The sequence below is a fragment of the Mustelus asterias genome, chromosome 21 (genome assembly GCF_964213995.1).
Source record: "Mustelus asterias chromosome 21, sMusAst1.hap1.1, whole genome shotgun sequence".
NCBI classification, from domain to species: Eukaryota; Metazoa; Chordata; class Chondrichthyes; order Carcharhiniformes; family Triakidae; genus Mustelus; species Mustelus asterias.
The window spans coordinates 65611445-65626929 of record NC_135821.1 but is presented as its reverse complement, the minus strand read 5'-3'; the positions used below and the strand labels follow the sequence as shown (position 1 = coordinate 65626929).

The 15485-nt window shown below is 44.7% G+C and overlaps 1 protein-coding gene across 1 annotated transcript in view; it reads left to right on the top strand.

The window, feature by feature from the left end:
- The window catches only part of wdtc1 (WD and tetratricopeptide repeats 1), a 45816-nt gene extending 30573 nt beyond the window's left edge, over positions 1–15243 (top strand). Inside the window, exons 13-16 of the mRNA XM_078238056.1 lie at positions 4485–4720; positions 7386–7560; positions 9897–10089; positions 12024–15243. Of these exons, the coding sequence (XP_078094182.1) occupies positions 4485–4720; positions 7386–7560; positions 9897–10089; positions 12024–12218 (799 nt within the window). The 3' untranslated portion in view covers positions 12219–15243. The remainder of the gene's footprint in view (positions 1–4484; positions 4721–7385; positions 7561–9896; positions 10090–12023) is intronic.
- Positions 15244–15485: the final 242 nt, after the last annotated feature.

The window sequence follows — 15485 nt, the reverse complement described above, 5'->3', positions numbered from 1 at the left end:
AGTTTTACCGTGTGTGTCGGTTTTGCCTTTTCACTGAATCCTTTACTTCCTCTATGATTGCACTCTAGTGGAATGTATTAGCTGTTTCCTATTTCCACATCCGGGAGCTCTGTGAACATGAAACAGTGATTTAGCTGCTGTTGCACCACCATTCTTGCCACTGGATTTGGGGAACCTTGCAAAGGCACCGCTGGGGGTTCTTCTCCAGTGATTTGAGGGTCCTGCTGTAAGTTATTTAAATCTAGAAAAGAATTTATGAGCATGGGTCTCACAGCTGCCTGGGAAACCATGACCTTAGTGTCGAGTCTAAGATGCTGGCCCTCAAACACACTTTTCCTCAGTCAGCCGAAGGCTGGCCTGGCACAGTGGAGGTAACGATGAATTTTGTTGCTTCTGTCTGCCTAGTTGAGAGGAGGTTCTCGAGGTGCAGAAAATGGTTCACGTTTTCCAGGATTTTGCCATTGATCCTCATGTGGGAGCTGGTTGGAGGACATCCTTGGTTCTCCTTGTGTTTAGTGAACAGCCCATTTTCATACATGCTTCAAAGAAGGAGTCGACAATGACCTGAAGTTCAGTTTCTGAATGAGCGCACCTGCACACTGGAGCTTAGAGTGATATCAGTTTTGGATAGAAGGTGGCATTTGTTGAACCATTTGCTGTCTGTTTTGTAAATTATCATGTGGAGATGCCGGCGTTGGACTGGGGTAAGCACAGTAAGAAGTCTCACAACACCAGGTTAAAGTCCAACAGGTTTATTTGGTAGCAAATACCATAAGCTTTCGGAGCGCTGCCCCTTCGTCAGATGGAGTGGTCTCTGTTCTCCAACAGTGCACAGACACAGAAATCAAGTTACAGAATACTAATTAGAATGCAAATCTCTACAGCCAGCTAGGTCTTAAAAGATACAGATAATGTGGTTGGAGGGAACATTAAACACAGGTTAAAGAGATGTGTATTGTCTCCAGACAGAACAGCTGGTGAGATTATGCAAGACCAGGGGCAAGCTGTGGGGGTTACTGATAATGTGACATAAATCCAACATCCCGGTTTAGGCCGTCCTCATGTGTGCAGAACTTGGCTATCAGTTTCTGCTCAGCGACTCTGCGCTGTCGTGTGTCGTGAAGGCCGCCTTGGAGAACGCTTACCTGAAGATCCAAGGCTGAATGCCCGTGACTGCTGAAGTGCTCCCCCACAGGAAGAGAACAGTCTTGCCTGGTGATTGTCGAGCGGTGTTCATTCATCCGTTGTCGTAGCGTCTGCATGGTTTCCCCAATGTACCATGCCTCGGGACATCCTTGGAATGCAGGAAAGGATGCAGGAAAGGATGTCCCTTGTTTGACGCCAGTCTTCACTGAGCTGGGGGTTTTAGTGGTTCTTTGTTGAGGGTTGCAGCTTGCATGTCAGTATGGAATAGGTGGAGGATAGCAGCAAATTTCTGAAGGCAGCCAAATTTGAGGATAATGCTCCATGAGCTAGTTGATAGAATCAAGGGTTACAGAAGTGGTAGAATTATATAGTGACAGAGTGCATGGCCATGGATTCCTGGAGGCTCTACCCACAATGGTGGAGCGGGGGGGTGGGGTAAGCTTAGGGTAGGGTGGTGGTGCTAAACAGATCAGAGTTTACAGAACATTGGATGCGACCAGGAATTGCATTTCATTAGTAACATCCTTGGCATAGACAGTCTGGTTCTGGACTATCCATAATCACATTTATGTGGAAGGTTGCATTTCTTTCCAATTCAGAGAGTTCCTGATTTCTCCTGGAATTGTATTCAATGGGACTTCAGACCCCGTGTTACGGATTCAATATTTCTTTGGATTTTGCTATGAAGCACATGTACATTCTGGCTGAGTGTTGAACCTTGATTCTCAGCAGCATTGTGTTTGACCGGGGTAACAGGATTGTGTCTATTCCACCCAGATTCTAATGTCGCACAGTGTTAGCACTGCTGCCTTACAGCGCCAGGGACCCGGGCTCGATTCCCAGCTTGGGTCACTATGCAGAGTCTGCACATTCTCCCCATGGCTTGGGTCACTGTCTGTATGGAGTTTGCACATTCTCTCCAATGTCTGTATGGAGTTTGCACATTCTCTCCAATGTCTGCGTGGGTTTCCTCCGGGTGCTCTGGTTTCCTCCCACAGTCTGAAAGATGTGCTGGATAAATGCATTGGCCATGCTAAATTCTCCCTCAGTGTACCCGAACAGATGCTGGAGTGTGGCGACTAGGGGATTTTCACAGTAACTTCATTGCAGTGTTAATGTAAGTCTATTTGTGACACGAATAATAAATAAATAACCAGCAATGAATGTCTATGATTTAAAACATTCTTAACCTTGAGAAAAGAGAGATGAAAAACGGGATGGCACAGTGGTTAGCACTTCTGTCTCACAGTGCCAGGGTTCAATTCCGGCCTTGGGTGACTGTCTGTGTGGAGTTTGCACATTCTCCCCGTGTCTGCGTCGGTTCCCTCCGGGTGCTCTGATTTCCTCCCACTGTCCAAAGATGTACGGATTAGATGGATTGACTATGCTAAATTGCCCCTTAGTATCAGGGGGACTAACAGGGTAAATATGTGGGGTTTTGGGGATAGGGCCTGGGTGGGATTGTTGTGGCTGCAGACTCAATGGGCCGAATGGCCTCCTTCTGTACTGTAGGGATTCTATGAATATACTTGGTAGTGGTTTTGATGCAAATTCAGCAGCCCGCAGTTCAAATTCCACCATGGAAAGCGAAACTTGAATTCCGCAAATCTGGTAATGTGAGCCTGGCACCAGGAAAACGACAGTGCAAATTGCTGATTATTGGAAAAATCCAACCTGTTCGCTAATGTCCTTCAAGGAAAGGAATCTTGCCACCCTTGCCTATACATGACTGTCCAACACTACACTGCTGACTGACAATGCAGTAGCCTAGTAAACCACTCAAACAACTTCAGAGCAGTGAGTAAGGTCTTGCCAAATTACGAGCCTGGTGGAGTTCTTCGAAAATGTGACTAAACACATTGACGAAGGGAAGGCGGTAGATGTGGTTTATATGGATTTTAGCAAGGCGTTCGATAAGGTCCCCCATGCAAAGCTTCTAGAAAAAGTGAGAGGGCATGGGATCCAAGGGGCTGCTGCCCGGTGGATCCAGAACTGGCTTGCCCAAAGGAGGCAGAGAGTGGGTATAGATGGGTCTTTTTCTAAATGGAGGTCGGTCACCAGTGATGTGCCCAGGGATCTGTTCTGGGACCCTTGCTGTTTGTCATTTTCATAAATGACCTGGATGAGGAAGCGGAGGGATGGGTTGGTAAGTTTGCCGACGACACGAAGGTTGGTGGGGTTATGGATAGTCTGGAGGGATGTCAGAAGTTACAGAGGGACATAGATAGGATGCAAGACTGGGTGGACAAGTGGCAGATGGACTTCAACCCAGATAAATGCGTCGTGGTCCATTTTGGTAGGTCAAATGGGATGAAGGAGTACAATATAAAGGGAAAGACTCTTAGTACTGTAGAGGATCAGAAGGACCTTGGGGTCCGGGTCCATAGGACTCTAAAATCGGCCCCGCAAGTGGAGGAGGTGGTTAAGAAGGCGTATGGTGTGCTGGCCTTTATCAATCGAGGGATTGAGTTTAGGAGTCCGGGGATAATGATGCAGCTATATAAGACCCTCGTCAGACCCCACTTGGAGTACTCTGCTCAGTTCTGGTCACTTCACTATAGGAAGGATGTGGAAAAGATTGAAAGAGTGCAGAGGAGATTTACAAGGATGTTGCCTGGATTGAGTGGCATGCCTTATGAGGATAGGCTGAGGGAGCTCGGTCTTTTCTCCTTGGAGAGACGAAGGATGAGAGGAGACCTAATAGAGGTATACAAGATGTTGAGAGGCATAGATCGGGTGGACTCTCAGAGGCTTTTTCCCAGGGTGGAAATGGCTGCTACGAGAGGACACAGGTTTAAGGTGCTAGGGGGTAGGTACAGGGGAGATGTTAGGGGTAAATTTTTCACACAGAGGGTGGTGGGCGAGTGGAACTGGCTGCCGTCAGTGGTGGTGGAGGCGAACTCAATAGGGTCTTTTAAGAGACTCCTGGATGAGTACATAGGACTTAATAGGATGGAGGGTTATAGGTAGGTCTAGAAGGTAGGGATGTGTTCGGCACAACCTGTGGGCCGAAGGGCCTGTTTGTGCTGTAGTTTTTCTATGTTCTAAATCACCCAGTGTTCTGAACTAATGTTAATTAAAACATTGGTCATGTAATTCAGTTCACAGCAGCCTCGATTCAAGAGCAGAACATAAGCGGCATCACATACTTAAGATGACTTGTGTTCTCTTGAAAATATGTGCTGCTCGTTTTTTGCTTGCCTTCCCTGGATATTTTGAATCATTAGATCTGGATATACATTAGTGTTCTATTCATAATAAATCAGGCTAGCTGCTCAGTAACTGTGACCTCTGGCTTATTAAACCCAGTGTCTAATTTCTACCCCTTCCTTTTTCAGGGATGGAGACCATTACGATGCCCTCAGAGATTGTTTGAAAGCAATTTCTTTGAATCCCTCTCACCTGAAGGCCCATTTCCGCCTGGCGCGTTGTTTGTTTGAGTTGAAGTACGTCGCTGAAGCCCTGGAGTGCCTCGATGATTTTAAGGGCCGTTTTCCTGAACAAGCCCACAGCAGTGCCTGCGACGCACTGGATCGAGATATCAAGGCTGTGCTCTTCGCAAAGACTGACAGCTGTGAGTCTCAACAGCTCTGCTATCACGTGGTGATCCCAACACACTTTCTATTCTTAAACCTCATTTGTGAATATAAGGGATAAAAGAATCCAACCAACAGAATGTCAAATAGTGATTGTATAAAATCCCAGCAGTCACTGTATGGAGATGTTAGATACTGGAGGAGTGGCAATAAAAACTCTCCAAACTTAGGCTTTATTGGTACTAGTTACAAACTCTCAGATGTGGGGTGAGGGCCTCTGAGTCATCTAGGAACGTTGTTACATAAAAGAACAATAAGTTACAATTCATGGGGGTCACAATTTTCCAGCATAGAAATAGGCCATTCATCTCATTAAGTCAATGCCAGTGTTTATCCTCATATAAACCACCCAATCCAGTACCACTTGTGCTCACTCCCCATATATGTTTTACTATCCTACCCTGTCTCATCCCACTCCTCCATTCTCTGTTTATCCTTTAAAATCCTACTTAGTCTTCCAAATATATTACCTCCTGCATTAAACTTTGTGGAGAGCGGCGCGGGCTTGGAGGGCCGAAGGGCCTGTTCCTGTGCTGTATTGTTCTTTGTTCTACGTTGAGCTGCTTCTGCCACCCATCTTTGTCCTCCTGCAATCTCGCAGTCTATCACAATTTGCCAGACAGCAATAAAAATCTGTATTTAACAGAAACTTTAACGTACCCTATCACACTTCACAAATGGAAAAAACATCATGCGTGTGTTCGGTTTTGGGAGGATCTTTAAAGGGTGGGAGAGAGAATTGGGGAAGAGAAAGGAGTTCCAGAGAATAAGCTGAGCCAACAGCAGGCTCTGCCATGAATCGGTGGGGAATCAGGGATAGGAAGGAGTTGCGCAAAAGACCCGAGTCGGAGGTTGAAAGCTGCAGGATGGGTCCAAGGCAGGAGGCATTTGCAGAGATGGTAGGAGAGGGTGTGGAGAGGAGGAGACAAAGTTCCACTTGATGACAGGTGAGTGCGCCTTATTGCGGGACAGGAAGAGAATATCAAAGTTTTGAACAAGTTGGGAGTTATGGAAGGTGCAGGGGAGGAGGCCAGGAGGGAGGACTTTGGCGTGGTCAAATCTGGAGGTGCAGCAGGTTTCAGTAGGGAAGACAGTGCGGCTGAAGCGAGGCAGTGTTGTGGAGATTAAAATGAGCGGTTTGGTTTTGTTTTCTATCTTCACACTTTTCCCTTGGGAAATTGTGGGGAAGCATTTGAAGGATTAGCAGACTGATTATTAGCCTGCTGAAAAGGATCATGAATGTCCTTCCTTGGCCAAAAAATCCTGGAATGGGACTTTAACCCAAAGCTTCTGGTTCAGAAGTTGGAGTGCTACTTACTGCATCACAAGACTTTCTCAGTGGTCTTGATGACTGTGGGATTGTGGGTTTATAGTTTAGCTCTGGGTTCAACAGGCTGCCAGCGTTTCATGGACTGGTCCAGACTGTGAGCAAGTGGGAAACTGGATCCAGTGGGGAGAGAGTAGAATTGGTGGAAGTTGAAAACAATGCTTTAACGTTAGGATGGAAAAATTGTAATTCATCCAGATTTGATGCGAGGAAACGTGAAGGTTGTTGGTGGAAAGGCAGAGCTGGGTATCCCCTTCTTTATGGATGGTGCCACCTAGGGGTAATAAGTGAATAGGGAAGAGGAGATGGCTGATAGATCCTGGGAGGACCGCAGAGATGAATGTGAAGTAATGGCCAGGGTTATGTTGACTTGAGAAGGAGAGAAACAGTTTGGTGGGAATTGAATACGAGTTTTGACAGATGGAAAGAAGGCTATAAGCAACAGTGCATTCAGGTACCTTGGGAAGGTGAGAGATGATGTTTTAGATGGAGAGGACAAAGGTCAAATGTGTTTTCTAAGGAGTCGGTGGAGGTGAGTTTTGAAAGCGGGGCAGGGAGAAATTAGCAATATCAGTGAGGAGAGGTCTAGCCACAATGGCATACCTTAAATTGACCTTTGTCCTGTCTAGTTTAACCTTTGTATCAAATAACTTTATGTCTTTTGTGATTTTAACCTACCCTAAACCTCCCTGACTCAGCTTCCAGAGGTGGGGAATAACAAGGCCACAGGAAGAGTTAAGGACAAAGATAAGAATTGAAATTTGAGGTGTTGGGGTACTGAGAGCCGATGTCAGCAGAAGTGGTAGCTAAGGGTAACTAGAGGTCGGGTACAGGCACCGGGTTTTGAATGAGCGGAGGTTTTCAAAGTGCAGAAATTGTAATCTATTCAAATACGGTGTGAGGCAACATGGAGAAGATTGATGGTGGAGACACTGAGCTGGGTGTTCCCATCCATATTGATGGTGCCACTAAGGGACAGCAGGTAAATGGAACAGAGATGATTGACGCTAGATTCTTGAAGTGAATGTGAAGAAATGGCCTGGGCTGGGAGAGCGACATTTTAAACTTTGTGGAGAGCGGCTAACTCCATCGTTTGTTAACAAGTAAAGCTCAGCAGGAGCTTGTACAATTGATTTCCATTGTGCAGCTGTTAATGGCCCACTATTTCCAGTACCTTTGACATGAATAAAATATTGTTTTTATTTTGCCCAGAGTGTTAGGGCTGAGGGCAAAGAGACTCCAACTTTAATTATTCTGTTTTATTTATCCACTTTGTGTTTGAACTGAGTTGCTGCTCTCATTCTCTGGTCTTGCAGCTGAGGAGAAAAAGGCAGGAACTACCACCCCAATCCGTATCCGATCGAGTGGCAGGAAGGATTCCATCTCCGATGATGAGGTGATTCTGAGGGAGCGAGGTTACGATTACAAGTCACGCTATTGCGGTCACTGTAATACCACCACAGACATCAAAGAAGCCAACTTTTTTGGAAGGTAATTTCCTCATTTACAAGAAGGCAGCAAGGTTTTGTTTACTGTTCTTAAACTGTAGTGTGTGCAGAATAAATCTTTGAATATATTGCAGAAAAATATGATGTAAGAGAAAGGACGCTCTTGTCTATTGTTCTGTAAAATATTGCTCATTGTTTTTAAAGACAATATTCCTAGCTGTTGGGGATAGGTCCAAATTGAGTGAACCTGAGGAACGCTCTTGGAACGCCAGTTCTGGGCTTGCTCTCAAGTGCTCCTTGTATCTTTCTTCCCAGAGATTGCTCTGATCCATGCCTTTGGTACCTCCAAACTGGACTATTCCAATGCTCTCCTGATTGATCTACCGCCCTGCACCCTCCATAAACTTGAGCTCATCCAAAACTCTGCTGCTTGTATCCTAACTCACACCAAGCCCTGTTCACTCATTGACCTGTACTTGTTGACCTAAATTGGTTTAAAATTTTCATGCTTGTGTTCAAATTCCTCCATGACTTCACCCCTCTCTCTGTAACCTTCAGCCCTACAACCCTCTGTAATCTCTAAACTCCTTCAATACTGGCTTCTTGCATGTGAATCCCTGACTTTCATTGCTCCACCATTGGCCACACCTTCAGCTGCCTTGGCCTTAAGATCTATAGCTCCTTCCCCATACCTCTCCAGCTCACTCTCGTCCCTTAAGGTGCTCCTTAAAACAGTCTTGGTCACCTGTTGTAACGTGTCCTCTGTCAAATTTTGTTAAAACTTTTCTGTGAAGCACCTTGAGACAATTTACTATGTTCATTTTGCTATATGAAAGCAAATTGTTGAGGCTCGCAAGAGAATTTGCAAGAGTTTTTCCATAAAGTGGCTGTTGGCGTTGTGTTTTTGTGCCTGTGTCAGGGGATTGCATGGTTAGGCATGCAATGGATCTAGTTACCCTATCCCATGAGACAGACTTGTTGGGCCTGTTGGCCTTTTCTGTCTATCTATGAAAACCTCACTTCAGTATTTGTAGAAGAGAGTAAGGGAAGTGTCTTTCTTTGTTGTTTTGGAATTTTATCTGGAGATGAAAAGAATGAATTTAAGAGTTGGGGTTAAATGGTCCGTGGTGATGACAATCAGTAGATATCTGCATTAAGGAATCAGTTCTGAAAAGGGTCGGAATGCTAACAATTCAGTAGAGATGGGAGCAATGTAACAGCTGTTCAAATAGGGGAATGGGATAATCCAGGCAACTACTGCTGGTGAACTAGTTATATGTCAGCAGGTGACTTATGAAGTCAATTGGAGCCACAATTAATGAATAACCTGAAGACACAGACTCGTCAAAAATGGCCAGTGAAGGGTTGACTAATGATGAAATCCTTTTGCGAGAATAAGGAAAGCATGGGCATAACTGAGCAAGGGGACCCGAGGCTCGGGTAGGGTGGGTTATATTTATGTAAACTTAGTGTTTGACAAGTTGCTAGGAGGGGAGTTGCTTGACTATGTATAAAAAGAATATAAAATTTCAAGGTTTGCTGAGGTGAGTGGAGTAGCAACTATCCTGGAGGCAGAAACAGGTGATTGAAATGGGCAGGAAGTCACAGGTGCAAAATACATAAAGGAGTGATGGTGATAAATTTTAGAAACAGGAGTAAAGAATGGAAATAAGGAGTTTGATACTAAATATCTGTGAGGATATCCTCTGGGATTCTCCCTGTCAGCTGCTTTAATCTGGATTTATTGGGATGTATCATGTATGCTGCATTCTTGTGTGATTAACGTGGCTAAACTGATTACAGCATTCAAATCTGTATGGGAGTAGAATATGAAGTTGCCCCTGGAAATAGTCTAAATTCAGCATAGGCAAGAAAGGTTGAATTGACTGTTTTTGTGTTCAAGTATCTAAAAGAAAGGGTTGACTTTGAATCTTGGGTAACAGTTCTGTTTCTATGGCTACAGATCACCATATTTTGTGGTTTCCTGTTCTTGAAGGCACAGTCTCGGGCTTGGGAGTGGATTCTGCTGATAACACACTCGAGTGCCCTTGTCTGTACTTCTCTGATAATTGACTGGGTGGGGATGATAATTGAGCTTGGTTCTACCCTCACACACTGCACTTTGCTTCAGGAGTCACGGCTGCTAATTGCCCATCTCAGACCCAGACACTGAGAATACTGGTGGTCCTCGTGCCAGGCCAGTGACAACAAACTCCCTGTTTCATTGTCTGAAGCTTAACCTACCCTGGAACATGTGTGGGATGGCCCTTGGAGAATGTGGAAGATAATCATATTAGAGGGATATCTGTCTGATTGTCGCTAATATTATTCGATTTTTGTGACAAATTATTCCTGGAATGAATTTCTCTTGCCTTTCAGCAATGGCCAGTACATTGTCAGTGGTTCAGATGATGGATCCTTCTTCATCTGGGAGAAAGAGACAACAAACCTTGTTCGTGTTCTGCAGGGTGATGAGTCGATTGTGAACTGTCTACAGCCCCACCCAAAGCACTGCTTCCTCGCGACAAGTGGCATTGATCCTGTGGTTCGACTCTGGAGCCCGAGACCAGAAGTATGAACTCTTGAGAGTGACTGTGGACCCCATAAATGATAGCCTGAATAGGAGGGAACAAGAGCTACTTGCCAACCCAGAACTAGTCCAGAGTGAGATAGCTATCTGCTAACCCAAAACATCAACAAGAGGGAGCAGTTTACCCAATCAATTCATTGGATAGATGTTTGAGCTTGTGGGATATCCAAATATAGGAGTCATAAATATAATAGTCAAATTCTGTAAGAAACATCTTTACGCAGAGAGTTGTTAGAATGTGCAACTTGCTACCATACGGAGTAGTTGAGGCAATTAGCATTGGTTGGTATCAGGGGAAGATAGATGAACATGAGGGCGAAAGGAATGAAGTTATACTGAGGGAGTTAGGTGTGGGGCATAAACACAGACTGAATGACCTGTTCTGTGCTGTAAATTATATGAACAAAATTCAATAGTCTGACCCCATTGTTCTTCCTGAGTTGCCATACAATGTGTTCCATATGTCAATGGTTTTCAAACTACTGGATGGCAAATATTTTCTTCCAACTGAATTTTGGGAAGACTGAAGCCAGGTGAGTGCCTGAACACATCAATGCCATGACAAAGACTGCCTATATCCACTTCTGAACTATCACCTGCCTCTGCCCTGCCTCAGCTGATCTGCTGAAAGCATTTTTTTTTAACACACTCCAGGCCAGCCTCACACAGTCCTATTCTCCATAAACTTGAGCTGTCCAGAAGTCTGCTGCTTCACTTGCAGCAAGTCCCCTTGATCCATCACTGCTATACTCACTGACCTACATTGGTTCCCCAGCAAGCAAAGCCTCAAGTTTAAAATACTCATCCTTGTTTTGAAATCCTCCCCATGTCCTGGCCTCTCCCCATGTCCTGGCCTCTCCCTTTCTCTGTAACCTCTCACAACCTCCCCTCCTCCCCCATAATCTGCACTCCTCTAATTCTGACCTCATGTGCATCTCTGAACTTCTGGAATTCCCTCCCTAAAACCTTGTGCCTCTTAATCATAGAATCCCGATAGTGCCAAAGGAGGGCATTTGACCCATTGAGTCTGCACCGATTCTCACCCAGGCGAACATGCATACACCACCACCAACCCACCCCACCGCAGCTCATATACCATGGACAATTCAACATAACCTACATATCTTTGGACACTAAGGGGCAATTTGACATGGCCAATCCATCTACTTGCACATCTTTGGACATCTTTAGACATTTTTTTAAGATCTTCCTAAAACTGACCTCATTGATTAAACTATTGGTTATCTGCCCCAATATCTCCCATGGCTTGCTGCCAAGTGTTGCTTATGACAGACACATCAATGAAGCATCTTGAGACTTTTTATTATTTTAAAGGCAACAATAAGTTTTGAGTGAGGGGAAATGATTTACAAAACCAATTTGGTGTCAGTGGGTATCAGTAGTGACCAGGAGAGAAGCAGTCCAGAAAATGTGCTTTTTATTGGACTGAGTCCTAAACTTTGACCTTCAACTTGTGTAACCGCAGGTTAGTTAATGGTGAGTGGGTCACTGGTGAGGTTTTGCTAGCTCCTTTGTAGTTTGGAACTGACTGACCACTAGAAACTGCTGGAGTCTGGATGATATGTAAAGGAAGTTAATTGTTCAAGCCCAGCTCAAGCTGAGCACATCATGGAACGAGACAGAGTGTAAAACTTCTGAAATGAAAGTTGTACTGAGGAGGAAGGGACTGCTAAGTAGAGTTACTGATTTCGTGCACAAATAATATAGATTTGAAAATAAAACGCAAACTTAAAAATTGCAGCAGAGGAATCTTGCATAGAACATTGCATTGTACATCAGCATACAGTACCATCACTGCTATACCATTCTATCTAGGTGGCTGAGCCTATGTCTTAGACTGATGAGCCGATTAGAATCTGGTGGAAGAGCTGATTTCTGTGGGGTTTTTTTTCCAGAGTGAAGATCAAAATGAGCGAGTGATTGAAGACATGGAGGGGGCTTCACAGGCGAACCAGCGGCGAATGAATGCAGATCCACTTGAAGTCATGCTCCTGAATATGGGATACAGGATCACTGGACTGACCAACAGCGGAATGGCCTCGGATGATGAGGAAAGCTCTGAAGGCCAGGTGCAGTGCCGGCCGAGTTAAACAGCAACCCCAACAACAGCGTACTTGGGACAGACCAGGGAACTACTCTCAGTTCAGTGTGTCTGTGGCTGAAAACACTGCACTGTCCTCAGCTACGCACCAAAAGCTTTGTTCAGGAAGCAATGACAGGGTTTGCATTACTTCCAACACCTATCAGACTCACTTATGGATGAACCCCATACCATGCAGAAGTCTCAGAGAGTGATGCTACAACCCTCTCAGGAACAGCGAACTGGGCCAAATCTGGCCTGAGACACATACAGGAGACTTCAAATTGTTTCTGGTGATTGAAAAAGACTCATTTGATAAGCAGATCTTTTTGTAAATTGTCTAGATGCTGCTTTCAGTTTGTATAAATGCTTCCTCCTCTATCACATTCAGTCCTTTTGTAGTAATGGATTTTGCATAATCCATTAGCAACAAACAGCCAATAATATTGAGGTCAACTGCACTCTCTTCATTAGTCCTGGAGCCATCAGAGTCCCAGGGCATCTTGATGCGGCTTTCATTGCAGGCAGTGGAGGGTCATGGCCAATAGTCATGCTCCTCAGTCACTGCCGTACTTGTGATTCATTTGCCTGCCTCTGCCCCAGTTTACAATGTTCATACAGAATGTGTAGCTAAACACGACCTACCAGAGATCTCTGCATCATCAATGGGGATGTAGGACCATGGACACAGAATGAAATCACAATGTACAAACAGCGGGGAGACTGTTCATGGTGAAGTATGTAAGTTGTCAGGAATATCCCCGCACTGTGTTGTGAACAACCTGGGTGGGTTAGGGGGGATGGGGTTGTGCCTACACACATCTATCTCGTGCACTTTCTAACTATTCTGTGTCTTGCTTTCTGCCCCCCGTCCTGGCTGCCTATGTACTTCCTCTCTCTCTCTATCACTTACCCTGTTCAAACAATGATTCTATGAAGTGTCTGCAGCCTCTTCACAGCCTCCAGTTTGCAAAGTGTGATACTGCCCTCTCCTGGAATGTTCCTTACAGGGTGACCTTTTACTCTGGTGTCACGAAAACTCTGCATTGCAAGGCCAAGCCCTAGTCCTATCTGGAGCTCTGGATCAAATATTCCATTAGCAGAAGAGGCTTAAGATGAATGCGGGGAGGATTTATTAAATATATTTTGGTTTCTTTTGCTGGCTGTTTCTTTTTGATGACTTCTGTTGCAATGTGTGAACTAGTTTTTAAGTATTGAGCTGTCAGCTTTGAGAAGAAGCCACATTGCTGTTGGTAAAGCGAGGGAAAGAATGATTGGTTTATTTCTCATTCTGCTTCCTAATTTGCTGTTGAGGAAAGTGTAGCAGGTTTTGTTGGGGTTTGGCTGGAAGTTGTAGTTTGAGGTAGAGGAGAATGTTACAGTTCTGGGCAGGTTGGGAAACACCGGATAACTGAGTGTGAAAGGGGGAGGGAAGCAAACTGACTGTGGTAGGAAGTAACTAAAACAGCAACAACTAACTGCAGCCGTACGTCATAACATTGACCCAAGAAAATCTTAACAACCGGAGTGAACACCTGACTGGTGGAATGGGTTAGCAAGCCATTGTTCTCGCCCAGGAACTGGTGTTGAGATTAAATGAAGAGGCAGGATCCTGTCTGCCAGTATGAAGCTCCAGCTCTTTAACTTCAAGAGGTTCCATTCAAATTGACTGTAAATGTGGCACCCCTACTGATATTTTCACACAGATGGCAGATATGGGAAATGTAATGTCTTACTGACATGGCAAAGGGTAATTTAGGACAGTGTATAAAGGGCTGCTGCTTTAAGAGGGTGTGCTATGTGTAAAGAAGCACTATTGTGAGGAGCTATGATGTAGGGTTAGAATTTTGCAGTGATTGATGCTACAAGTACGTGTACCGTTTTAATCACCGTTCATGACCATTTCACTGCCCTGACAAACACATTAATAGCATGCAGAGGCTCCTCTGCTGCAAATTCTATTTGCATTTTAAGATGCATCCAGTTGCATTACACAGAACTGAAGGCAAGTTCATGTAATGGTGGTCATTTAATCACTTCATTGCAGCTTCACTTGGAAGGATTTGTTCATCAACGTTTTTCAATAGCCACTAACCTGCTGCTTTTTTGAGCTGGCTGCAATCTGCAAAGCTCAGTTAGAAATTCCTTTGCCTATGCAATAAAGGCTGAATTTGACAGGTTCAGTCACTGACTGTCTTCACAATTACTATCCTGGGTGTGCTGTAGATAATTGATCAGTTGCTGAGAATGAGCTGCTAGTTTATTGCAGGCTGGTGTTTCCTGAAACCCTCCCCAAGGGCTGTAGGGTTCAAATTCAACCAGAATGAGACCCGTGGCTCAGTGAGAGATCTCATTCTAGGTTGGAGAGACTGTGGTGGAGGAGCAGGCTTGATTGAAATGTTACCAGAACCAATGTTTTGTTGCCAGCTATACCTACCATCAGCTATTATGTCTGTGACTGCATTGTTAAATTACATTTTAAAGTATAATTGAGGTTTTGGTGGGGTTGTTAATAGGAAGTATTATTCCTTTTAAAATCCTGCTTGATACCTTCACTGGAATTGTTGCTCGTTTGCAATTGTTCGAGAATCTTGATCTGAAACTCTAACCTCCTGCGGGGTCAGTCAGTATGTTAAATGGAAAGGGTCACTGATGGGGTCAGTCAGTAGGGTCAAGTGGTGGAGTAGGTGGTTGGGTCAGTTAGTTATGCTAGATATGCCTCTGCAGTAATTGCTGTCTTCCCACTCCCACCCAATTCATGAGCTCAGTGCCAATTGTCTGTTTAAACCTCACTCAGTTTGTTGCTCCTGTCCTTGTCTGTGATTTGACGAGGAATTATCCGTGAGAAGCTGCTAACTGTAAAAATTAAATTGTTAATACACGGTTGTGATGAGTTTAAAGCCAGCATTAAATGGCGAGTTTAGCAGAATGCTGTTTGGTTTGGTTGCTAATAATTCATACTTGTATAGGGGCTGCTGCTTTCAAGTTTGTAGCTACACCCAATGTACATCAGTGCAATAAAAACACAAACCGCAGTAACTTGCTTGCATTCAAATAATAAATGTGCTGCACTTTCTCCAACAGCCACAAGCTGTGCGTGAGCGCTGTCACTGACCAGTGCACATCTCAGTCTGGCTCAAAATCGTGGATTCGAACCACACTCAAGACTTTAACATGAGATCCAGACTGACACTCCAATATAGTACTGTGGGAGTGCTGCACTTTCAGAGGTGGCGTTTAACTTCAGGCCCCTCCTGTTGGATGGGAAAGATCCTGT